Here is a 21,110-nt window from a genome sequence, read left to right as displayed (position 1 = left end):
TCCATGTTTATACCAAGGCTGTAATGAGGTCAGGAACTGAATGGCCTGGTAGAATTCAAACTGGAGTTTCAGTGAGCAGGTTATTGCTGTGTAAGTGCCACTTGATTGCACTGTTGACAACACTTTCCATCATTTATATGATCAAGAGTAGACTGATGGGGCAGTAAGTGATTGGGTTGGATTTGTCCTGCATTTTGTAGACAGGCCATACCTGGGCAATTTCCCATATTGCCAGGTAGACTACTGTTGCAGCTGTACTGAAACAACTTGGCTAGGGGCGAGGCTCATCCTGGAGCACAAGTCTTCAATGCTTCAGCTTGTTGTCAGGGCCCAAAGCCTTTGTCGCAACCAGTGCCTTCAGCTGTTTTTTGATATCACATGGAGTGAATCGAATTGGCCAAAGACGGGCATCTGCGATGCTGGGGACCGCAGGAGAAAGCACAGATGGATCATTTACTTGGCACTTCTGGCTGAAGATGGTTGCAAAAGCTTCAGCCTTGCCTTTCACACAAATCTGCTGGACTCTCCAATCATTAAACAGTTATATTTATGGAACCTCCTCCTCAGGTTAATTATTTAATTGTCCACCATCACTCATGGACTGGATGGGGCAGGATTAGAGCTTAGACCTGATCTGTTGGTTGGGGGGGTCTCTTAGCTCCGTCTAATACTTGTTGCTTATGCTGTTTAGCATGCAATTAGTCCTGTGTTGAAGTTTCACCAGGTTGACAGCTCATTATTAGGTACGTCTGGTGCTGCTCCTGGCATGCCCTTCTGCACTCTTCATTGAACCAGGGTTGATCCCCCAGCTTGACGGTAATGGTAGAGTGAGGGGTGTGCCAGGCCATGAGGTTACAGATTGTGATTGTACACAATTCTGCTGCTGTTGATGGCCCACAGTGTCTCATAGATGCCCAGTTTTGAGTTGCTAGATCTATTCGAAATTTATCCCATTCAGCACAGTGGTAATGCCACACAACACGATGGAGAGTATCCTCCATGTGAAGACAGGACGACTTCTCAAGGACTGTGCGATGGTCACTCCTACTAATAACATCATGGATGGATGTATCTGCGACAGGTAGGTTGGTGAGGACAAGGTCAAGTAGCTCTTTCCCTCTTGGTTCCCTCACGACCTGCCGCAGACCTAGTCTCACAGTTAGGCCCTTCAGGACTCAGCTAGCTCGGTCAGTGCTGCCAAGCAACTCGGTGATGGACCTTGATGAGCCCCAATCAGAGTACATTCTGTTCCCTTGCCACCTCAGTGCTTCTGGTGTTCAACATGGAGGAGTACTGATTCATCAGCTTGGGGGGGGGGGGGCGCCCAGTAAGAGGAGTACCCATTCATCAGCTGAGGGAGGGCAGTAGGTGGTAATCAGTAGGAGGTTTCCTTGCCCATGTTTGACCCAATGCCATGAGACTTCATGTTGTCCGAAGTCAATGCTCAGGACTCCCAGGGCACTCCCTCTCAATTGTGTATCACAGTAGATAGTGAAATCCTTACTCAAAGATGCAACAGAGAAGCATCTTGAAACTGAAAATATAATAACCAATTCCAAAAGGGTAGGTCATGCTTGACCAATCTCATTGAATTCTTTGAAGTAACAGAAAGGGTAGAAAAGGGTAATGTAGTAGATGCAATGTATATCTAAAACTCCCTTCGTGAGTCTATAATGTGGTACCTTATCAAAGTCACAGGGGCAGCTCGCAGAATGGATAGCTAGCTGGCAACAAAACAGAAAACAGAATAGGGGTTAAATGAATTTGCTCAAACTTACAAATTACAATAAATGATGTTCCAGAAGGATTCGTTCTGGGAACACTACTGTTCACCATTTACATAAAGGATTTGGACTCAAGAATTGGAAATACAATTTCAAAATTCATGAATGACATCAAATTGTGGGAGGTGTAGTTAATACAGAGAAGAACTGCAACAAAACACAGGAAGGCATTAATAAACTTGTAGAACGGGTGTGAAATTGGCGAATGAACTTCAACATAAATGAGAGATAGGGGGAAAAGCAAGCCACATAGTTCGAGGAAAAATGCCTAAAAGGCATCAAGGAACAGGGGGTTCTTGGGTTGATAAGGCCATTAAAAAACAACCAAAGCACAGGAGTTCATTTCTACAGGGATAAAATTAAAAATCAAGGAAGTTATGTTAAAAAGGGTGGTCTGTACAAGTTTAAGATTGCTGTGCAGTTCTGATCTCCATACTATATGAAAGGTCATAGAGGCACTGGAGAAGCTGCCAAACAGATTTACTAAAATGATGCCAGAACTGAGGTGTTATACCAATCAGAAAAGATTGAATGGGCTGGGGCTCTTTTCTCTAGAAAATAAAAAACTGAGGGATAACCTGATAGAGATCTTTAAAATTATGAAAGGGTTTGATAGGTTAGATGCATGTGGGAGACCAGAACTAGGAGCCCTACATACAAAATAGTCACTGATAAACTCAATAAGGAACTCAGGAGAAACAGCTTTACTCAGAATAGTTAAAATGTGGAACTCACTAACACAAGAAATAGCTGAAATATATAGCACAGATGCACTTAAGGGAAAGCTAGGTAAGCATGAGGGAGAAAGTAATAGGATACACTGATGAAATTAGACGAAGGTGGTTGGAAGGAGGCTTCATAAAGTACTTTGGAGCTGGAAAGTAATGGACGATTGCATAAACACTCACCGAAAACACAGTCCTAACATCGATACTAGTTGGTCACTAGTTATAATAACATTCACCCGATATCATGAGCGAACTTTCATTTAAATAGGAGAAACATACACCAACTTAGATTTTACTCAAATGAGGGGCCTTAACTTCCATCCTTGGATTGTGGCAGGAGCAGGGGCACCCCAAAGAGGCACTGGGGGATCCACTTTGAAATTTACAGGTAAGGTTTGCACGGCAACTGCCCAGAACTGTAAACATTCCTTGGGAAATTGCCTTGTACTGGGGGCCATCCAAAAATGCATTTTAAGTCACAAACACTGATGCTTCCAACTGAATTACATCAAATTACCTAGAGAAAGTTAAACGGGTTAAAAAACACTTCAATCTTCTGGGTAATTATTGTACAGACCTATCCCCCCCCCAGGGGACTCATCCCACACCCCTCAACTGCCTCATCCTCACCTTTCCGGCCCCTCAGAGGTCTACCCCACCCACAGGGCTACCCCCACACCTCCCAACCCCCCAGGGGATTTCCCCCACTCCCCAACCTTTCGTCACTCCCCTACACCCTCCACCAACCACCGCCCCCCCAACCAAAGATTCTCCCCACCCATACAGGACTCCTCCAACCCCACCCTCCCCACTGCCCCACCAAGAGCGCCCAACTCTCACCCCCACCCCAGGCCCGACCGGACCTAACCCGGGGCTCAATTCCAACTGCTCCCCCACCCCAGAAGTCCAACCTCCCATCTCCCCCTCCAACCTGCAATCCCCCTGACCCGACGTCCGATCCCACCCAACCCAACCTCACCCCCGCCCCACCCGACCCCCAAACCCCATCCAACCCGACCGCCACCCCCCGCCCGACCCGACCTCCGACCCCACCCCACTGACCAGATCTCTGGGGGGATGGTGGCATGGTTGTATTGTCACTGGGCTTGCATTCTGGAGACACTCTGGGGGCCCAGGGTTCAAATCCCACCATGGCAGATGATGAAATGTGAATTAAATAAAAATCTAGAACTAAGAGTCTGATGATGACCATGAAACCATTGCTGATTGTCGTTAAAAACTCATCTGATTTACTAATGTCCTTTAGGGAAGGAAATCTGCCGCCCTTACCTGGTCTGGCCTACGCGTGACTCTAGACACACATTGCGGTTGACTCTTAAATGCCCTCTGAATAAGGGTAATTAAGGTTGGGCAACAAATGCTGGCCTGGCCAGCAAAACCCAGATCCCATGAATGAGAAAAAAATCCCCCCCCCCATCCCCTCTCCACTTAATTAAACTTACCTTCTCCCTGGCCTGTCAAGGACCTTTAAATTTCAACAGACCTTTAAACTTACCTGTTTTATGGCAGCTAGTGCCGTAAAACAGGGGGCATGGCCTCCTTCACTTCAACTCTCCTGCACTTCAACACTGGGCCTGTGCTGCACTGCCCAGATCTCTCCCGGCCTGACTTGGAAAGCTGGGCGAGATAGGGTCGAGTCGTCAAATCAGGTAAGGAGTTAAGTGTTTGGGCATGGAGTGGCAATCCAATGCTGACTGTCACTCCAAGGAAGTTCAGACCCAAGGTTTATTTGTATTATGACAGAACAAGTTGGATGCAAAAAAAACACCCTCCCTGCCATGGAAAATGCACCACTGATGGTGACGGACAGTCAACTGCCAAGCAGTGTTTGAAATTTAAACCAGGCAGCTTTACCCTGATTGGTCAAGGCATTGCCCTGAGGAATGGGTCAGCGAACAGCTGTCACTTATTTTGTTTAGCTGAAATAGGTGCAATGTATATTCTGTCTACAAAGGACAGGGCCCTGTGTATTAATGTGTAGCTTCCAGAACATACATATGAGCCACATTGCGAGCCCAACTGAATCTTAAATTGGTTGTCAATGTAATCCTTAGAACATTGAGGATCATTTAGGATCAAATGTTGTCCAATCGCAGAATCACATCTAATGCTGTATGCTGTATTTTGAGTTTTGCAAGCATCAGTGGTGCATTGTCCATGGCAATGTCACTTGCCAAACAATTAGCGCTCTCTTCACATGCAATATAAATTTTTGTTTTCCCCCTTATATTGATAGTCTTGCGAGTGTCCCGATGAGTGCAAGACAATAAACTTCGACGTGTCTCTTTTTTCAGCAATGTGATAAATGACCAGATCATTTGTAACTTGGTGTTGGTTGAGGTATAAATATTGACCTGGAAAACCTGAAAGCTCTACGTCGAACTTCATGGAAGAGGGCCACACTTCTTAGCTCATTTGGTGGCTGTCTTGCTACATTTCTGGGTCCTAGCCCTATTCCCCACAAGCCTAAAGGTACAGGCACTTACTAGGATGCAGTCCATGGACTTGCTATTCTTCACGAGTCTAGCTAATGATTTATAACCAAAAAGCATCACAGGTGAATCTGACAGTTCTCCCCGGCAACACACAAATATATACTGCTCCAGTGACTGATTGAGGGCGCAAGTGAAAGAAAAGACATCTTGTTTCTGTTTAAGGTGCCTTTAGGCTGGAACTTCAACTTCACTGACTTCATAGATCACCGTGTTGCCTGAATTCAAAGAATAGTGTGAATTCTTATGGAGATAAGAGTCATTCACTGCTTGGTTCCAACATTGCCTGAAATAAAAATCATCCACGCTGCGTTGATTTGTTGTTGTTTTTTTTTTTAAAGTGGGTTATTTTGTTTTAAAGTGGTCAGCAGGTTTTTAACAAAAACAAAAATACCTGGAAAAACTCAGATCTGACAAGCATCTGCGGAGAAGAATACAGTTAATGTTTCGAGTCTGTATGACACTTCAACAGAACTAAAGGAAAAATAGAAAAGAAGTGGTTTAAAGTGGGGTGGGACAGGTAGAGCTGGACCATGTGAAAATGATGGAGGGGTGGAAACAGGCCAAGGATGGACATGTGGGCATGAGAGCAGGGTGGTGTGTTGAAATGGCATGCGACAGGGAGGTCTGGGTCATGCTTGCGGACAGACCGAAATTGTTCCGCAAAGCGGTCACCCAGTATGCGTTTGGTCTCTCCAATGTAGAGGAAACCGCGTTGGGAGCAGCGAATGCAGTAGACCAAATTGAGGGAAGTGCAACTGAAATGCTGCTTCACTTGAAAGGAGTGTTTGGGCCCTTGGACGGTGAGGAGAAGGGAAGTAAAGGGGCAGGTGTTGCACCTTCTGCGGTTGCATGGGAAGGTGCTGTGGGAGGGGGTTGAGGTGTAGGGGGTGATGGAGGAGTGGACCAGGGTGTCCCGGAGGGAACGATCCCTGCGGAATGCCGCCGGGGGGGTGAAGGGAAGATGTTTTTGGTGGTGGCATCATGCTGGAGTTGACAGAAATGGCGGAGGATGATCCTTTGAATGCGGAGGCTGGTGGGGTGATAAGTGAGGACAAGGGGGACCCTATCATGTTTCTGGGAGGGAGAGAAAGGTGTGAGGGCGGATGCGCAGGAGATGGGCTGGACACGGTTGAGGGCCTTGTCAACCACCGTGGGTGGAAAACCTCGGTCAAGGAAGAAGGAAGACATGTCAGAGGAACTGTTTTGGAAAGTGGCATCATCAGAACAGATGCGACAGAGGCGAAGGAACTGAGAGAATGGGATGGAGTCCTTACAGGAAGCGGGGTGTGAGGAGCTGTAGTCAAGGTAGCTGTGGGAGTCAGTAGGCTTGTAATGAATATTGGTGGATAGTCTATCGCCAGAACTTGAGACAAAGAGGTCAAGGAAGGGAAGGGAAGTGTCAGAGATGAACCATGTGAAAATGATGGAGGGGTGGAAATTGGAAGCAAAATTAATAAATTTTTCCAGGTCCCAACGAAAGCACGAAGCATCACCGAAGCAGTCATCAATGTACCGGAGAAAGAGTTGTGGGAGGGGGCCGGAGTAGGACTGGAACAAGGAATGTTCCACATACCCCATAAAGAGACAGGCATAGTTGGGGCCCATGCGGGTACCCATAGCCACACTTTTTATTTAGAGGAAATGAGACGAGTTTAAGGAGAAATTGTTCAGTGAGAGAACAAGTTCAGCCAGACGGAGGAGAGTAGTGGTGGATGGGGATTGTTCGGGCCTCTATTCGAGGAAGAAGTGGAGAGCTCTCAGACCATCCCAGTGGGGGATGGAGGTGTAGAGGGATTGGACGTCCATAGTGAAGAGGAGGCGGTTGGAGCCAGGGAACTGGAAATTGTTGATGTGATGTAGGGTGTCAGAGGAATCACGGATGTAGGTGGGAAGAGACATGACAAGGGGAGAGAGAATGGAGTCAAGATAGCAAGAAATGAGTTCCGTGGGGCAGGAACAGAATGACACAATCGGTCTGCCAGGACAGTCCTGTTTGTGGATTTTGGGTAGGAGGTAGAAGCGGGCCGTCTGAAGTTGGGAGACTATCAGGTTGGAAGCTGAGGAAGGAAGATCTCCACAGGAGATGAGGTCAGTGACAGTCCTAGAAACAATGGCTTGATGTTCAGCGGTGGGGTCATGGTCCAGGGGGAGGGAGAAAGTGTCTGCGAGTTGACACTCAGCCTCTGCGAGGTAGAGGTCAATGCGCCAGAAAACAACAGCACCACCCTTGTCAGCAGGGTTGATGACAATGTCAGGGTTGGACCTGAGAGACCAGAGTGCAGCAAGTTCAGAGAGAGACAGGTTAGAGTGGGTGAGAGAAGCAGAGAAATTGAGACGACAAACCTGCCTGAGAGTTTACGGTGCAATATTCCAGTATTCACTCCTAAATATTGAACTTTAAACTGCTGAAAGAGGGGCTCCACGCAAGAAATTAATTGCAAAGGCAAAGGGGAATTATAATTTGTGCCAGGTGGTCATCTGCAGCGTACGTGAACCGAACCATACAGCCTTTAGTCGTATTGATTGGGTGCCACAGATCCCCATAGCAATGTTCCTGTTACGCTGCATATGTACTTCGCTGCATAGCACTCTAGAAGGTACCGCACAGTACCTGTTCTGTATTAAATGTCATTTCTGTGTAGCCAAAGAAAATCTTCTCAACTTTGAAAAGCTGGCTCACACAACAACAACATTTGAAAGGGAATATTGTCTTATGGGACAAGAAAAGGCTGTTCACAGGGGGTCACAGTGAATCATGGAATAGCACAGCATAGAAAGAGGCCATTTGCTCCACCATACCTGCGTCAGCTATTTGAAAGAGCTATCCAATTAGATCCACACCCCTGCACTTCCCCCATAGATCTGCAATTTTTTCTTTCAAATACATATCCAGTTCTGAATGGATCTTTTTTTCACCACCCCTTCAGATGTGTAGCCAAGGTCATAACATGTTACATAAAATACAATCTCCTGATCTGCCCTCTGGTTCTTTTGCCAATTATCTTAAATTTACGTCCTCTAATTTAACAGTTTCTCATTTACTCTAGCAAAATGCCACATAATTTTCAACACATATATAAAACCCCCCCTTCTCTACTCCAAGAAGGGCATTCCCAACTTTTCTAATCTCTCCACATAACAGAAGTCATCCTGGTACCATTCAGGTAAATCTTCCATACACCCTCTCCGAAGTTACAGTACTGGTTGTTCCTAGCGGTTGAAATTACTACTTTCCCCAAGATATCAAAATGCTGGCTGTTCCTAAAGGGTGAGGGTGCTGACTATGTTCCCAGGAGGGCGAGGGTGCTAGCTATCCCCATGCAGGTACCATTACTGTACCTGTGTCCACCCTTTCGATGGGTCTTACTTTTCCGCGGTGATTTTTCTACCTGCTCCCGCCTCTTGGGTGACATTTGGTCCCGTTTCTTTGTTGGTGAGATAGAGTCCAACTTTTCAGCGGTCGATGGTGATGTCTCCTCTCGCTTCTTGGACGAGCGTCCACATCGAGTACGATCCCAATTCTCCTCGCCAGGACAAGGCCCACGTTCAGGTTCAGGCTGAGGCCTAGACTCTGAGGGGGTTGAGAGCGTTTCTTCCCCATTCAGGGCACCGCCTTTATCTGCTTCATCCATTGTACAACTAATGGGGGGTACAAAATAAAATGATTTACATTAAAAATAAAACACCAACATAATTTACATTATTTGCACAATTTGAAATATCAAAAATAGTTAAAACATCAAAATGGTGGTAGCAATCCTGCCTCTAGGTCAGAAGGCGAACCCCACCGAAAACAACCCCAGGCGGGCGGAGATTAGGAATTTGATCTTTACCAGGGTGTTTGCATCCAAACAGGGAATGACCACTGGTTCTGTTGCTATATGGTTATCTCGGAGTTATAAAGGTTGGGTTCAGGCTCCTCGACAGCCCAGTGAGTGAAGAACAAAGCATCAGCTATGAACTGACTCCTGATGCATCTGCCCTATGACTGCAGGCAGTTATCCTTTGCGTAAAGTTTAAGGGTTGCTCGGGTTTCCTAGTCTTGACTAAAGTGCACCTAGGAGAAAATATTCCAAAGGTAAAAATCCATGAGGAAGGCAAAGGGAAACCACAACTGCTACTCCTCCCTGTTAAGTGGTTCAAAAATCACATGCAAGAGACATGAGTTAGGACCCACTCTGGGACAGAGCACTTTTTCTTTTAATTCATTCATTGAATGTGGGGATCACTGGCATGACCGATGTATATTGTCCATCCCCAATTGCTCTCCAGAAGGTGGTGGTGAGCTGCACACAATATTCCAGGTGCGGTCTCACCAAGGCCCTGTACAATTGCAACAAGACATCCCTGCTCCTGTACTTGAAGCCTCTCTCTACGAAGGCCAACATATCATCTGCCTCCTTTACTGCCTGCTGCACCTGCATGCTTACCTTCAGCGACTGGTGTAGGAGGACACCCAGGTCTCATTGCATATTCCCCTCTCTCAATTTATAGCCATTCAGATAATAATCTGCCTTCCTGTTTTTGCTACCAAAGCGGATAACCTCACATTTATCCACATTATACTGCATCTGCCATACATTTGCCCACTCACTCAGCTTGTCCAAACCACATTGAAGCATCTCTGCATCCGCCTCACAGCTCACTCTCCCACCCAGCTTTGTGTCATCTGCAAATTTGGAGATATTACATTTAATTCCCTCATCTAAATCATTAATATATATTGTGAATAGCTGGGGTCCCAGCACCGATCCCTGCGGTACCCCACGCGTCACTGCCTGCCATTCAGAAAAAGTCTCATTTATTCCTTCTTTGTTTCCTATCTGCCAACCAGTTTTCTATCCATCTCAATACAATACCCGCAATCCCATGCGCTTTAATTTTACACGCTAATCTCTTATGTGGGTCTGTGTCGAAAGCCATCTGAAAGTCCAAATAAACCACACCCACTGGCTCCCCCTCATCAACTCTACTAGTTACATCCTCGAAAAATTCCAGTAGACTTGTCGTCAAGCATGATTTCCCTTTCGTAAATCCATGTTGACTCTGTCCAATTCTGCCACTGTTTTCCAAGTGCCCAGCTATTAAACCTTTTATAATAGATTCTAGAATTTTCCCCACTACAAACGTCAGGCTGACTGGTTTATAATTCCCTGTTTTCTCTCTACCTCCCTTTTTAAATAACGGGGTTACATTAGCTACACTTCAATCTGTAGGAACTGTTCCAGAGTCTATAGAATCTCGGAAGATGATCATCAATGCATCCACTATTTCTAGCGCTACTTCCTTAAGTACCCTGGGATGTAGATTATCAGACCCTGGGGATTTATCGGCCTTCAATCCCATCAATTTCCCCAATACGATTTCCCTACTAATACTGATTTTTCAGTTCCTCCCTCTCACTAAACCCTGTGTTCTCCAACATTTCTGGTATGTTATTTGTGTCCTCCTTTGTGAAGACAGAACCAAAGTATATATTTAAAACAAAAGTAAAAATACCTGGAAAGACTCAGCTGGTCTGGCAGCATCTGCGGAGAGGAACACAGTTAACGTTTCGAGTCCGTATGACTCTTCAACTGAACTAAGTAAAAATAGAAAAGAGGTGCTTATATTTCACCTCTTTTCTATTTTTACTTAGTTCTGTTGAAGAGTCATACGGACTCGAAACGTTAACTGTGTTCCTCTCCGCAGATGCTGCCAGACCTGCTGAGTTTTTCCAGGTATTTTTGTTTTTGTTTTGGATTTCCAGCATCCGCAGTTTTTTGCTTTTATCAAAGTACGTATTTAGTTGGTCAGCCATTTCTTTGTTCCCCATTATAAATTCCTGTTTCTGCCTGTAATGAGCCTACTTTTGTCTTCACCAATCTTTTTCTCTTCACATACCTATAGAAACTTTTACAGTCAGTTTTTATGTTCCCTGCAAGCTTACTCTCGTACTATTTTCCCCCTTCTTAATCAATCCCTTGGTCCTCCTTTGCTGAATTCTAAACTGCTCCCAATCCTCAGGTCTGTTGTTTTTTTAAGCCAATTTGTATGCCTCTTCCTTGGATCTAATACTGCTCTAATTTCCCTTGTAAGCTATGGTTTGGCCACCTTTCCTGTTTTACTTTTGCGCCAGACAGGAATAAACAATTTTTGCAGTTCACCCATGTGCTCTTTGAATGTTTGCCATTGCCGATCCACTGGCAACCCTTTAAGTAACATTTCCCAATCCATAGCCAACTTGTGCCTCATACCATCGTAGTTTCCTTTTTTCAGGGCCCTAGTCTCAGAATCAACTACACCACTCTCCATCTTGATGAAGAATTCTATCATATTATGGTCGCTCATCCCCAAGGGACCTCGCACAACTAGATTGCCAATTATTCCTTTCTCATTACACAATACGCAGTCTAGGATGGCCTGTTCTCTAGTTGGTTCAACGTTGGTCCAGAAAAACATCCCATATCGCTCTAGGAATTCCTCCTCTACAGCATTGTTACTAATTTGATTTGCCCAATCTATATGCAGATTAAAGTCACCCATAATTACAGATGTTCATTTATTGCATGCGTCTCTAATTTCCTGTTTAATGCCATTTCCAACGTCACCACTACAGTTTGGGGATTTATACACAACCCCCACTAACATTTTTTTACCCCTTAGTGTTTCTCAGCTCTACCCATCCAGATTCCACATCAGAGCTAACATCTTTCCTCACTATTGCGTTAATTTCCTCTTTAACCAGCAACGCAACTCCACTGCCTCTTCCTTTTTGTCTGTCCTTCCTAAATACCGAATACCCCTGGATGTTCAGTTCCCATCCCTGGTCACCCTGCAGCCACGTCTCCATAATCCCGACTATATCATACCTGTTTACATCTATTTGCGCAGTTAATTCATCCACTTTATTGCGAATGCTCCTTGCGTTAAGGCACAAAGCCTTAAGGCTTGTCTTATTAACATTAAGATAAAAGCAAAGAACTGCGGATGCTGGAAATCCAAAACAAAAACACCTGGAAAAACTCAGCAGGTCTGGCAGCATCGGTGGAGAAGAGCACAGCTGACATTTCGAGTCCGCATGACTCTTCAACAGAACTATTTAAAAAGAGTAGGAGTGAAATATAAGCTGGTTTGGGGGGGGGCTGTTAGGACAAGAAGAGCTAGGTACAGGACCAGTGATAGGTGGAGATAACCAAAAGATGTCACAGACAAAAGGACAAAGAGGTGTTGAAGATGGTGATATTATCTAAAGGAATGTGCTAATTAAGGGTAGAAAGCAGGACAGGCAAGGTACAGATGGCCCTAGTGGGGGTGGGGTGGGGGGAAGGAATCAAAAAAGGCTAAAAGGTAGAGATAAAACAATGGATGGAAATACATTTAAAAATAATGGAAATAGGTGGGAAAAGAAAAATCTATATAAGTTATTGGAAAAAACAAAGAGGGGGAAAAATCGTTTTTTAACATTACTTGTCCCGTTCCCACTATTTTTCACTGAGGCCCTGATCCTTGCCCTTGATTTCTCTGCCTATCACCTTTCTTACTCCCCTTTGCCTTTTGTTCTTGTCCTTGATTCCCCCTCCTCTGACTTCTTGCATAGGTTCCCATCCCCCTGCCATTTTAGTTTAAACCCTCCCCAACCACTCTAGCAAATATTCCCCCCTAGGACACCATGGGATATGGAGAAATTTATATTCAAGTAATAAATCTAGAATATAAAGCTAGTCTCAGTAACTCTGACCATGACAGCTATCATGGGTTTTTACAATCAATCTGGTTTGCTAATGTCCATTCAGGAAGGAAATCTACCATTCATCCCTCGTCTGACCTACATGTGACCCCAGATCCACAGCAATGTGCTTGACTTTTAACTGCCCTTTGAAATGCAATCCACATAGTTCAAGGGGCAGTTAGGGATGGGGAACAAATGCTAGCCTTGCCAGCGACACCCACACCCCATGAAAGAATAAAGAAGAAAAAAAATCCTGTCATCTCAGGGATCAGTCTGGTGAACTTTCATTGCATTCCCTCTATGGCAAATATATCCTTCCTTAGCAAAGGAGACCAAAACTGTACACAATACTCCCAGGTTAGTTGGCCGGTTTGGATTGGTCTCGCTTTTTGTGGCCAGGACATAGCTGGACAATTTTCTACCTTGTCAGGTAGATGGCAGTGTTGTCACTGTACTGGGGCAGTTTGGCTAGAGGTACAGTTAGCTCTGGAGCACACATTTTCAGCACTGCCACCAGTCAGTTGTTATGATCCATAGCCTTTTGAGTCCACTGCACTCAACCATTTCTTGATATCACGTGGAGTGAATTGACTTTACTCAAGACTGACTTCTTAACAGGACGCAGAGATGGATCATCTATTTGGCACTTCCGGCTAAAAATATCTGCTAACACTTCAGCATTTTCTTGCTAAACTCTGCCATTGTTGAAGATGGAGATATTCAGAGAGCCTCTGGATAGTTACTTAATTGTCCATCACCATTTGCAACTTAATGGGTCACTGCAGAGCTTTCATCAGCTCCACTAATTATGGGATCGCTTAGCTCTGACTACAGCATGCTGCTTCAGTTGTTTGGCATCTATGTATTCCTGTATTGCAGAAGCCTATTTATCCCATTTAGCATACTGGTAGTGCCACACAATACAATGGAGTAAGTCCTCATTGTGAAGGCAGGGCTTCATCTACACAAGTAATGTGCAGTGGCTACTCCTACCAAGATCGCCATGGATAGATGCATCCGCAATATATAGACGAGGACGAGGTCAAAGAGGTTTTTTTCCTCCCTTGTTGGTTCCTGCTGCAGCACCTACTGTAAGCTCAGTCTGGCAGATGTGTTCATCAGGACCTGGCCAGCTTGGTCATTAGTGGTGTTACAGAGTCACCCTTGACATTGAAGTTTCCCACCCAGAATATATTGTGCCCTTGTTTCAAAGCTTCTTCCAAGCGGTGTTCAACGCAGAGTACGGGTTCATCAGCTGAGGAAGGCGGGTAAGTGTTAAATCAGTAGGTGGGTTCATTCTCCATGTTTGGTTTGGTGCTTTGAGGCTTTATGGGCTACTGAATCATATGCTGAGAACTCCCAGGGCCACTCTCTCCCAACTCTATACCACAGTGTCACCGTTCCTACTGGGCATCTCCATCATTATGCCTGGATGAGTCCGGAATATTGACCATGAGGTATGATTCTGAGTAGGACCATGCCAGGCTGTTGCTGTCAGATGGCTTTCTCAATTGGGCACAAGACCCCAAATGTTAGCAAAGAGGACTTTGCAGAGCTCACCTGGGCTAGGTGTGCCTTTGTCATGTCTGAATCAACTGCCTAGATCACTGCCAGATGGTCTGATTTTTTTGTTCTTTGTCATAATAGTTTGGTATAGCTAGGCCATTTCAGGAGAGTCAGCCACAGTACTGCAGAGGCCAAACAATGGCAACCAACTTGCAAAAGGCCATTAAGTGAACCGGATGGGTTTTTACATCAACCTTAGTTCCCATTACTAAATCCAACTTTTTAATTCCAGATTTAATTACTTATTTCACCAAATTTAAATTTGCTAGCTGCAGTGGTGGGAATTGAACACTTTCTTTGGACCTCCTGGCCTCAGGACTATTAGTCCAGTAGCATAACTGCTACCAGACACGGTAAATAGTGATAAGTATTTCAATTCTTGACAGCACATTTCAATTAATCGCACTGAAATATTTAAATTCAACATTAAAATACACCACGTAAAGAGAAAATATGCTGATTCTCAAATTGCCCTGGCGGGATTTGAATTGACATTCCCCAAACGGTTCCGTCCAGCTCTCTAGTCACGTTTTCAGAAAGGTCATCAACCTGAAGTATGAAGTCTCTCACCACAGAGGTGGCCAGGCCTGCTGAGAGTTTCTTGTTCCCCCCCCCACCCCCTTAAACCAGCTTATATTTCACAACAAAAACAGAATTACCTGGAAAAACTCAGCAGGTCTGGCAGCATCGGCGGAGAAGAACAAAGTTGACGTTTCGAGTCCTCATGACCCTTCAACAGAACTAAGGAAAAATAGAAAAGGGGTGAAATATAAGCCAGCTCTGCTGAAGGGTCATGAGGACTCGAAACGTTAACTGTGTTCCTCTCCGCAGATGCTGAGTTTTTCCAGGTATTTTTGTTGCTGCTGAGAGTTTACACTGTTTTTATTCCAGCACTCAAATTTTGCTTTGGCATTAACACATTTAAATGTACCAAGTATCATTAACATTTAAGTGTCACGTTTACATTTGACACTGTAAATATTTACATTTGCAATACAATCTAATATCTAAAGCTAATGATTGACAGAATTAAATTTACATCGATGACCATTATTCACATTAAGTGGGTGACTGGGACAGGATGAAGGCCTGTGGGCCAAGGGGGGGAGGGAAACTTTTCTCCATCGTTTTACCTGCGGATCGAGGAGAATCCAGACGCCGAGCGCCTGAAACACAGGGGGGGTGGATGGGGGGAGGTGAGAGCGGCAGCAGCTGCCGCGGCCCGGCCGGACCCAACGGCCTCACCGTGTCCCTCCCAGCTCCCGCCGCCGTCGCCGCCGTTACTCGGTCCCACAATTCGACCGCGTCCCTCACCGCCCACGCGTCAAGAACGGCGGCTCCCATTCGCCGCTGCACCTCAGTTACGTCTCTCGGGATTGGTTACCGAAACAGCGCCCGCTGATTGGTCCTCCTAAGTCTATCCAATGGGCTGCGAGAGCAGGCCCTGCTCTGATTGGACGATGCTGCTCCGCTCTGATTGGCGTTTCAGTGTGAGACGCTGAACATTTTCTTCCCAATCAGCAACATTAACTATTTTTAATTGGGGTGCGCTTGTGCCTGCAAATCACTGAATTATGTTTTAATTGCACATGTTAAATAAAAATCCTCCAAAATATATCATGTTTGGCCCAACCAGTCCATGTTGCTATTTATCCTCCACACATCACAGGAAAGAAACACGAAAATATAAGCAAAATACTGCGCATGCTGGAGGTCTGAAATAGAAACAGAAAGTGCTGGAGTCTGACAGCATCTGTGGAGAGAGATACAGTCCAATTTGACCTCCTTGGAACTGAACAGTAAAGAAACACTTGCATTTAGATTACACCCTTTAACCCACCCACAAGAACATTCTAAAGTGCCTTCCAGCCAATTAAGTGCCTTTGAAGCATTGTAATGTAGGGTTTTTTTTAATTCATTCACGGGATGTGGGCTTCGCTGGGTAGGCCAGCATTTATTACCCATCCCTAGTTGCCCTTGAGAAGTTGGTGTCACCACGCTGCCTTCTTGAACTGCTGCAGTCCACGTGGTGTAGATACACCCACAGTGCTGCTGGGGAGGAAGTTCCAGGATTTTGACTCAGCAACAGTGAAGAAACGGTGATATATTTCCAAGTCGAGATGGTGAGTGATTTGGAGGGGAACTTCCAGTAGGTGGTGTTCCCATCTATCTGCTGCCTTTGTCCTTCTAGATGGTAGCAGTCGTGGGTTTGGAAGGTGCTGTCTAAGGAGCATTGGTGAATTTCTGCAATGCATCTTGTAGATAGTACACACTGCTGCTACTGTGCGTCAGTGGTGGAGGGAGTGAATGTTTGTGGATGTGGTGCCAATCAAGCAGACAGCTTTGTCCTGGATAGTGTCCAGCTTCTTCAGTGTTGTGGGAGCTGCACTCATCCAGGCAAGCGGGGAGTATTCCATCACATTCCTGACTTAGGCCTTGTAGATGGTGGACAGGCTTTGGGGAGTCAGGAGGTGAGTTACTCATCGCATGATTCCTAGCCTCTGACCTGCTCTTGTAGCCACAGTATTTATATGTCTAGCCCAGTTCAGTTTCTGGTCAATGGTAACTCCCAGGATGTTGATAGTGGGGGATTCAGTGATGGTAATGCCATTGAACATCAAGGGGCGATGGCTGGATGTTATAGGTGTTATAGAGTTGATTTTCCAGGTAACTTTTCTTGGTGGAAACATTGAACTTTATTTATGAGACAACAGTAGCAATTATATGTGTGCATCAAATTCTATAACTAAAAGAAGTCTCTCCTAGAGGTTCACCATGCTGCTAATTGATTGGTTTACACAGGTCATGTAATCTTTCACCACTGGATTATTCTTAAAGCCACAGTCCTGTTTATCAAAACTATGGTTACTACAATAGGAAACCTCCTCCTCCTTCAGGTACCATGCACTAAAAAGGATTGACAGCTATAGACTTCCATTGGTTTGGTCCCTGATTATATTTGGTAAAGTACTGCAGTGGTTTGTTGTTGTCTTCTATGTCTTGTTTCTTGGTTTTTGTTTTTAAATTATGCACAAATGCCATCAACATTGTAGCTGAGCTAACTTTATTGATAACACATTTTCCTTGCATGAACACATATCTGCAGTGTCTGAACTCTATCAAGACAGGCTCCAACATGTGCTATCTGACCTTCAACCCCCAGGTCAAGTGACCCCATATATAGTGCAGAGTACTTTATCGTATAGAAACATTGAAAAATAGAAGCAGGAGTAGGTTACTCGGCCCTTCAAACCTGCTACGCCATTTAATGTGATCATGGCTGATCTTCTATCTCAATGTCATACTCCCGTTCTCTCCCCATACCCCTTTATGCCTTTGGAGTCTAGAAATCTATCTATTTCCTTCTTAAATATATTCAGTGACTTGGCTTCCACAGCCTTCTGTGGTGGAGAATTTCACTGAGTGAGTATGTCATCTCACCTCAGTCCTAAATAACCTACCCTGTATCCTGAGATTGTGACCCCTTGTCCTAGAGACCCCCAGCCAGAGGAAACATCATCTCTGCATCCAGTCTGTCCAGCCCTGTCAGAACTTTATAAGTTTCAGTGAGATCCCCTCTCATTCTTCTAAACTCCAGTGAATACAGGCCTAGTTGACCCAATCTCTCCTCATACAACAATTCTGCCATCCAGGAATCAGTCTGGTGAACCTTCACCAGAACCCTCTATGGCAAGTATATCCTTTCTTAGGTAAGGAGACCAAAACTGCACACAATACTTCAGGTGTGATCTCACCAAGGCCCTGTATAGTGGCAGTAAGACATTCTTGCTCCTGTACTCAAGTCCTCTTGCAATGAAGGCCAACATACCATTTGCCTTCTTAACTGCTTGCTGCACCTGCATACTTGCTTTCAGCGATTGGTGTGCAAGGACGCCCATATCCCTTTGTACATCAACATTTCCCAATCTATCACCATTTAAATAATATTCTGCATTCTGTTTTTCCTACCAAAGTGAATAACTTCACACTTATCCACGTTATACTGCATCTGCCATGTATTTGCCCACTCACTCAGCTTATCTAAATCACCTTGAAGCCTTTTAACATCCTCCTCACCACTCACATTCCCATCTAGTTTTGCGTCATCAGCAAATTTGGAAATATTACATTTGATTCTCTCATCCAAATCATTGATATATTTTGTGAATAACTGGAGCCCAAGCACTGATCCCTGCAGCACCCCACTAGTCACTGCCTGCCATTCTGATAAAGACCCATTTATTTCTACTCTGTTTCCTGGGTGCTAATCAATTCTCAATCCATGCCAATATATTGCCCCCAATCCCATGTGTCTTAATTTTGCACACTAACCTATTATGTGAGACTATCAAAAGCTTTCTGAAAATCCAAATACACCACATCCACTGGTTCTCCTTTATCTTTTCTGCTAGTTACATCCTCAAAAAACTCCAATAGGTTTGTCAAACATGATTTCCCTTTCATAAATCCATGTTGACTCTGTCTAATCCCGTTGATATTTTATAAGTGTCCTGTTATCACATCCTTTATAATAAATTCTAGCATTTTCCCTACCACTGATGTTAGGCTAACTGGTCTGTAATTCCCTATTTTTTTTTCCCTCCCTCTTTTTTTAAATAGGTGGGGTTACATTTGCCACCCTCCAATTTGACGGGACTATTCCAGAATCTACAGAATTTTGGAAGATGAAAACCAACGTGTCCACTATTTCCATGGCCACTTCCTTTAGTACCCTGGGATGTAGATTATCAGGCCCTGGGGATTTATCGGCTTTCAGTCCCATTAATTTCTCCAGCATTTTTGTTTAGTAATACTAATTCCTTCAGTTCCTCCTACTCATTATGGTTCCCTAGTATTTCTGGGAAGTTATTTGTGTCTTCCTCTGTGAAGACAGAACTAAAGTAGTTGTTTAACTGCTCTGCCATATCCTTGTTCTCTATAATAAATTCTCCTGTTTCGGACTTTACACTTCACTAATCTTTTTCTTCTTACATACTTTTAGAAGCTTTTACAGTCCTCTTTTATGTTCATTGCAAATTTACTCTCATACTCTATTTTTCCCCTCTTAATCAATCTCTTGGATCTCCTTTGCTGAATTCTAAACTGGCCCCAATTCTCAGGCTTGCTACCTTTTCTAGCAACTTTATATGACTCCTCTTTAGATCTAATACTATCCTCAATTTCTTTTGTTAGCCATGGTTGGGACACTTTTCCTGTTGTGTTTATGCGCCGGAAAGGAATATATAACTGTTGCAATGCATACATTAGTTCCTTAATTATTAGCCATTGTCTATCCACTATGATGCCTTTTAATGATGTTCCCCAATCTATCTTAGCCAACTCAGACCTTCGTTGTTTCCTTTGTTTAGATTTAGGACCATAGTTTCGGATTGGACTATTTCACTTTCCATCCTAATGAAGAATTTTATCATGTTGTGGTCACTGTTCCCTAAAGGACCCCACACAACAAGATTATTAATTAACCCTTTCTCATTGCACAAAACCAAATCTAGGATAGCCTGTCCTCTAGTTGGCTCCTTGATGTACTGGTCTAAAAAACCATCTCATACGCACTCTGGGAATTCATCCGCCACAAGAATTATTGTTAATTTGGTTTGGTATCTAATTCTGGAGTCCACAACCACAATCAGCTATTATCATGAACTTTTTAAAAAAAACTTTTATACAACTCACGTACACAAAGTCCCTTATCTATTCTTTCTCACTCTGTTTTGATTTGTCTGTATCTCTGTGGTTTGTTTCACAATTCTTCCACTGAATGTTCTGAATGGTGACAGAGGTGATTTTGAAGGACAAGTGGCCTTCTCCAGCTCTGTGTCACTACCAGCCATTGCCTTGGATAGTTTTCATGAGTCTCAGGCTTTGCCTGGTTATCTGTTGCTTCACCAGTGCATTCTGGTTTTTGAGCTACAGCTACACTTTCTGGTTCAGAACAGGGATGCGTTTCATTTGTTTTCCGTAAGAATTTCTGGTTTCTCCTGTACTGTTGTCCGTTTGGAGTCTGCACTATGTAAGACCTTGGTTCGCCTGTGATTCCGGTGACAACAGCAGGATTCCAGATCCCTTCATGCTGAATCCTCACTGTCTCTCCCATGTACAGGTCAGGCAGAGGTCGGGCACCTCGATCAAAGTACTATTTCTGCTTCTGCTGTCTCAGTTTGAGCAGGTCCTTCGTGCTGTAGCTCACTGGCTGTGGAAGTAACACTTGGAGTGCAGTTGGAAGTTTAGCCCCTAGTCTTCTGCCCATCAGGAGCTGTGCTGAGGATGATCCAATGCCCTCTAATGGAGTATTCCTGAAATCCAGCAGAGCCAGGTAGGTGTCTCTTCCATCCGCCTTTACCTTCTTCAGCATTCCACTATTCCATTGGATTGTGGATATTTGGGACTTAACGTAATGTGGCAAAACTCCCAGTTCTGTGCAAATTTGCAAAACTCAATGTCTGAGAATTGTGGACCGTTATCAGGTATACCATGGCAAGCAAAAATTTATTTTAAATAATTTATTACAGTGACGCACTGACTATCATTTCTCAGCAGCACAGACTCAAAAAACTTTGAGCAATAATTTACTGCTAGTAAATTATTACTGCTAGAAAACTCACTGTTGTCAAATGTGAAGTAGTCCACACCAGTTTTCTGCCAGGGCCTCTCTGGAACACTGTGTGGCTGAAGTGATTCTTTTTGTTGCGATTTACTGTACTTTTGGCACACTGCACACGCATTCACCATTTCCCCGATTTGTGCTCCCATTCTAGGCCAATACACTACATCTTGCGCTCTTCTC

General features: G+C 44.4%; 1 protein-coding gene across 4 annotated transcripts in view; it reads right to left on the bottom strand.

The window, feature by feature from the left end:
• Positions 1-15,637, bottom strand: part of nadkb (NAD kinase b) — a 49,916-nt gene extending 34,279 nt beyond the window's left edge. The window contains exons 1-2 of one of the 4 annotated variants that reach the window (XM_078564351.1): positions 15,439-15,637; positions 8,368-8,667 (exon numbers count right to left, since the gene is read on the bottom strand). In XM_078564351.1, the coding sequence (XP_078420477.1) occupies positions 8,368-8,660 (293 nt within the window). In that variant the 5' untranslated portion in view covers positions 8,661-8,667; positions 15,439-15,637. Of the gene's footprint in view, positions 1-1,682; positions 1,705-8,367; positions 8,668-15,438 lie in introns of those variants that run through there. The other 3 variants (XM_078564352.1, XM_078564353.1, XM_078564355.1) reach the window with 3 other exon arrangements.
• Positions 15,638-21,110: the final 5,473 nt, after the last annotated feature.

The sequence above is a fragment of the Cetorhinus maximus genome, chromosome 19 (genome assembly GCF_964194155.1).
Source record: "Cetorhinus maximus chromosome 19, sCetMax3.hap1.1, whole genome shotgun sequence".
NCBI classification, from domain to species: Eukaryota; Metazoa; Chordata; class Chondrichthyes; order Lamniformes; family Cetorhinidae; genus Cetorhinus; species Cetorhinus maximus.
Note: the sequence above shows the minus strand (reverse complement) of the source record. Positions and strands in the feature narration are given on the sequence as shown.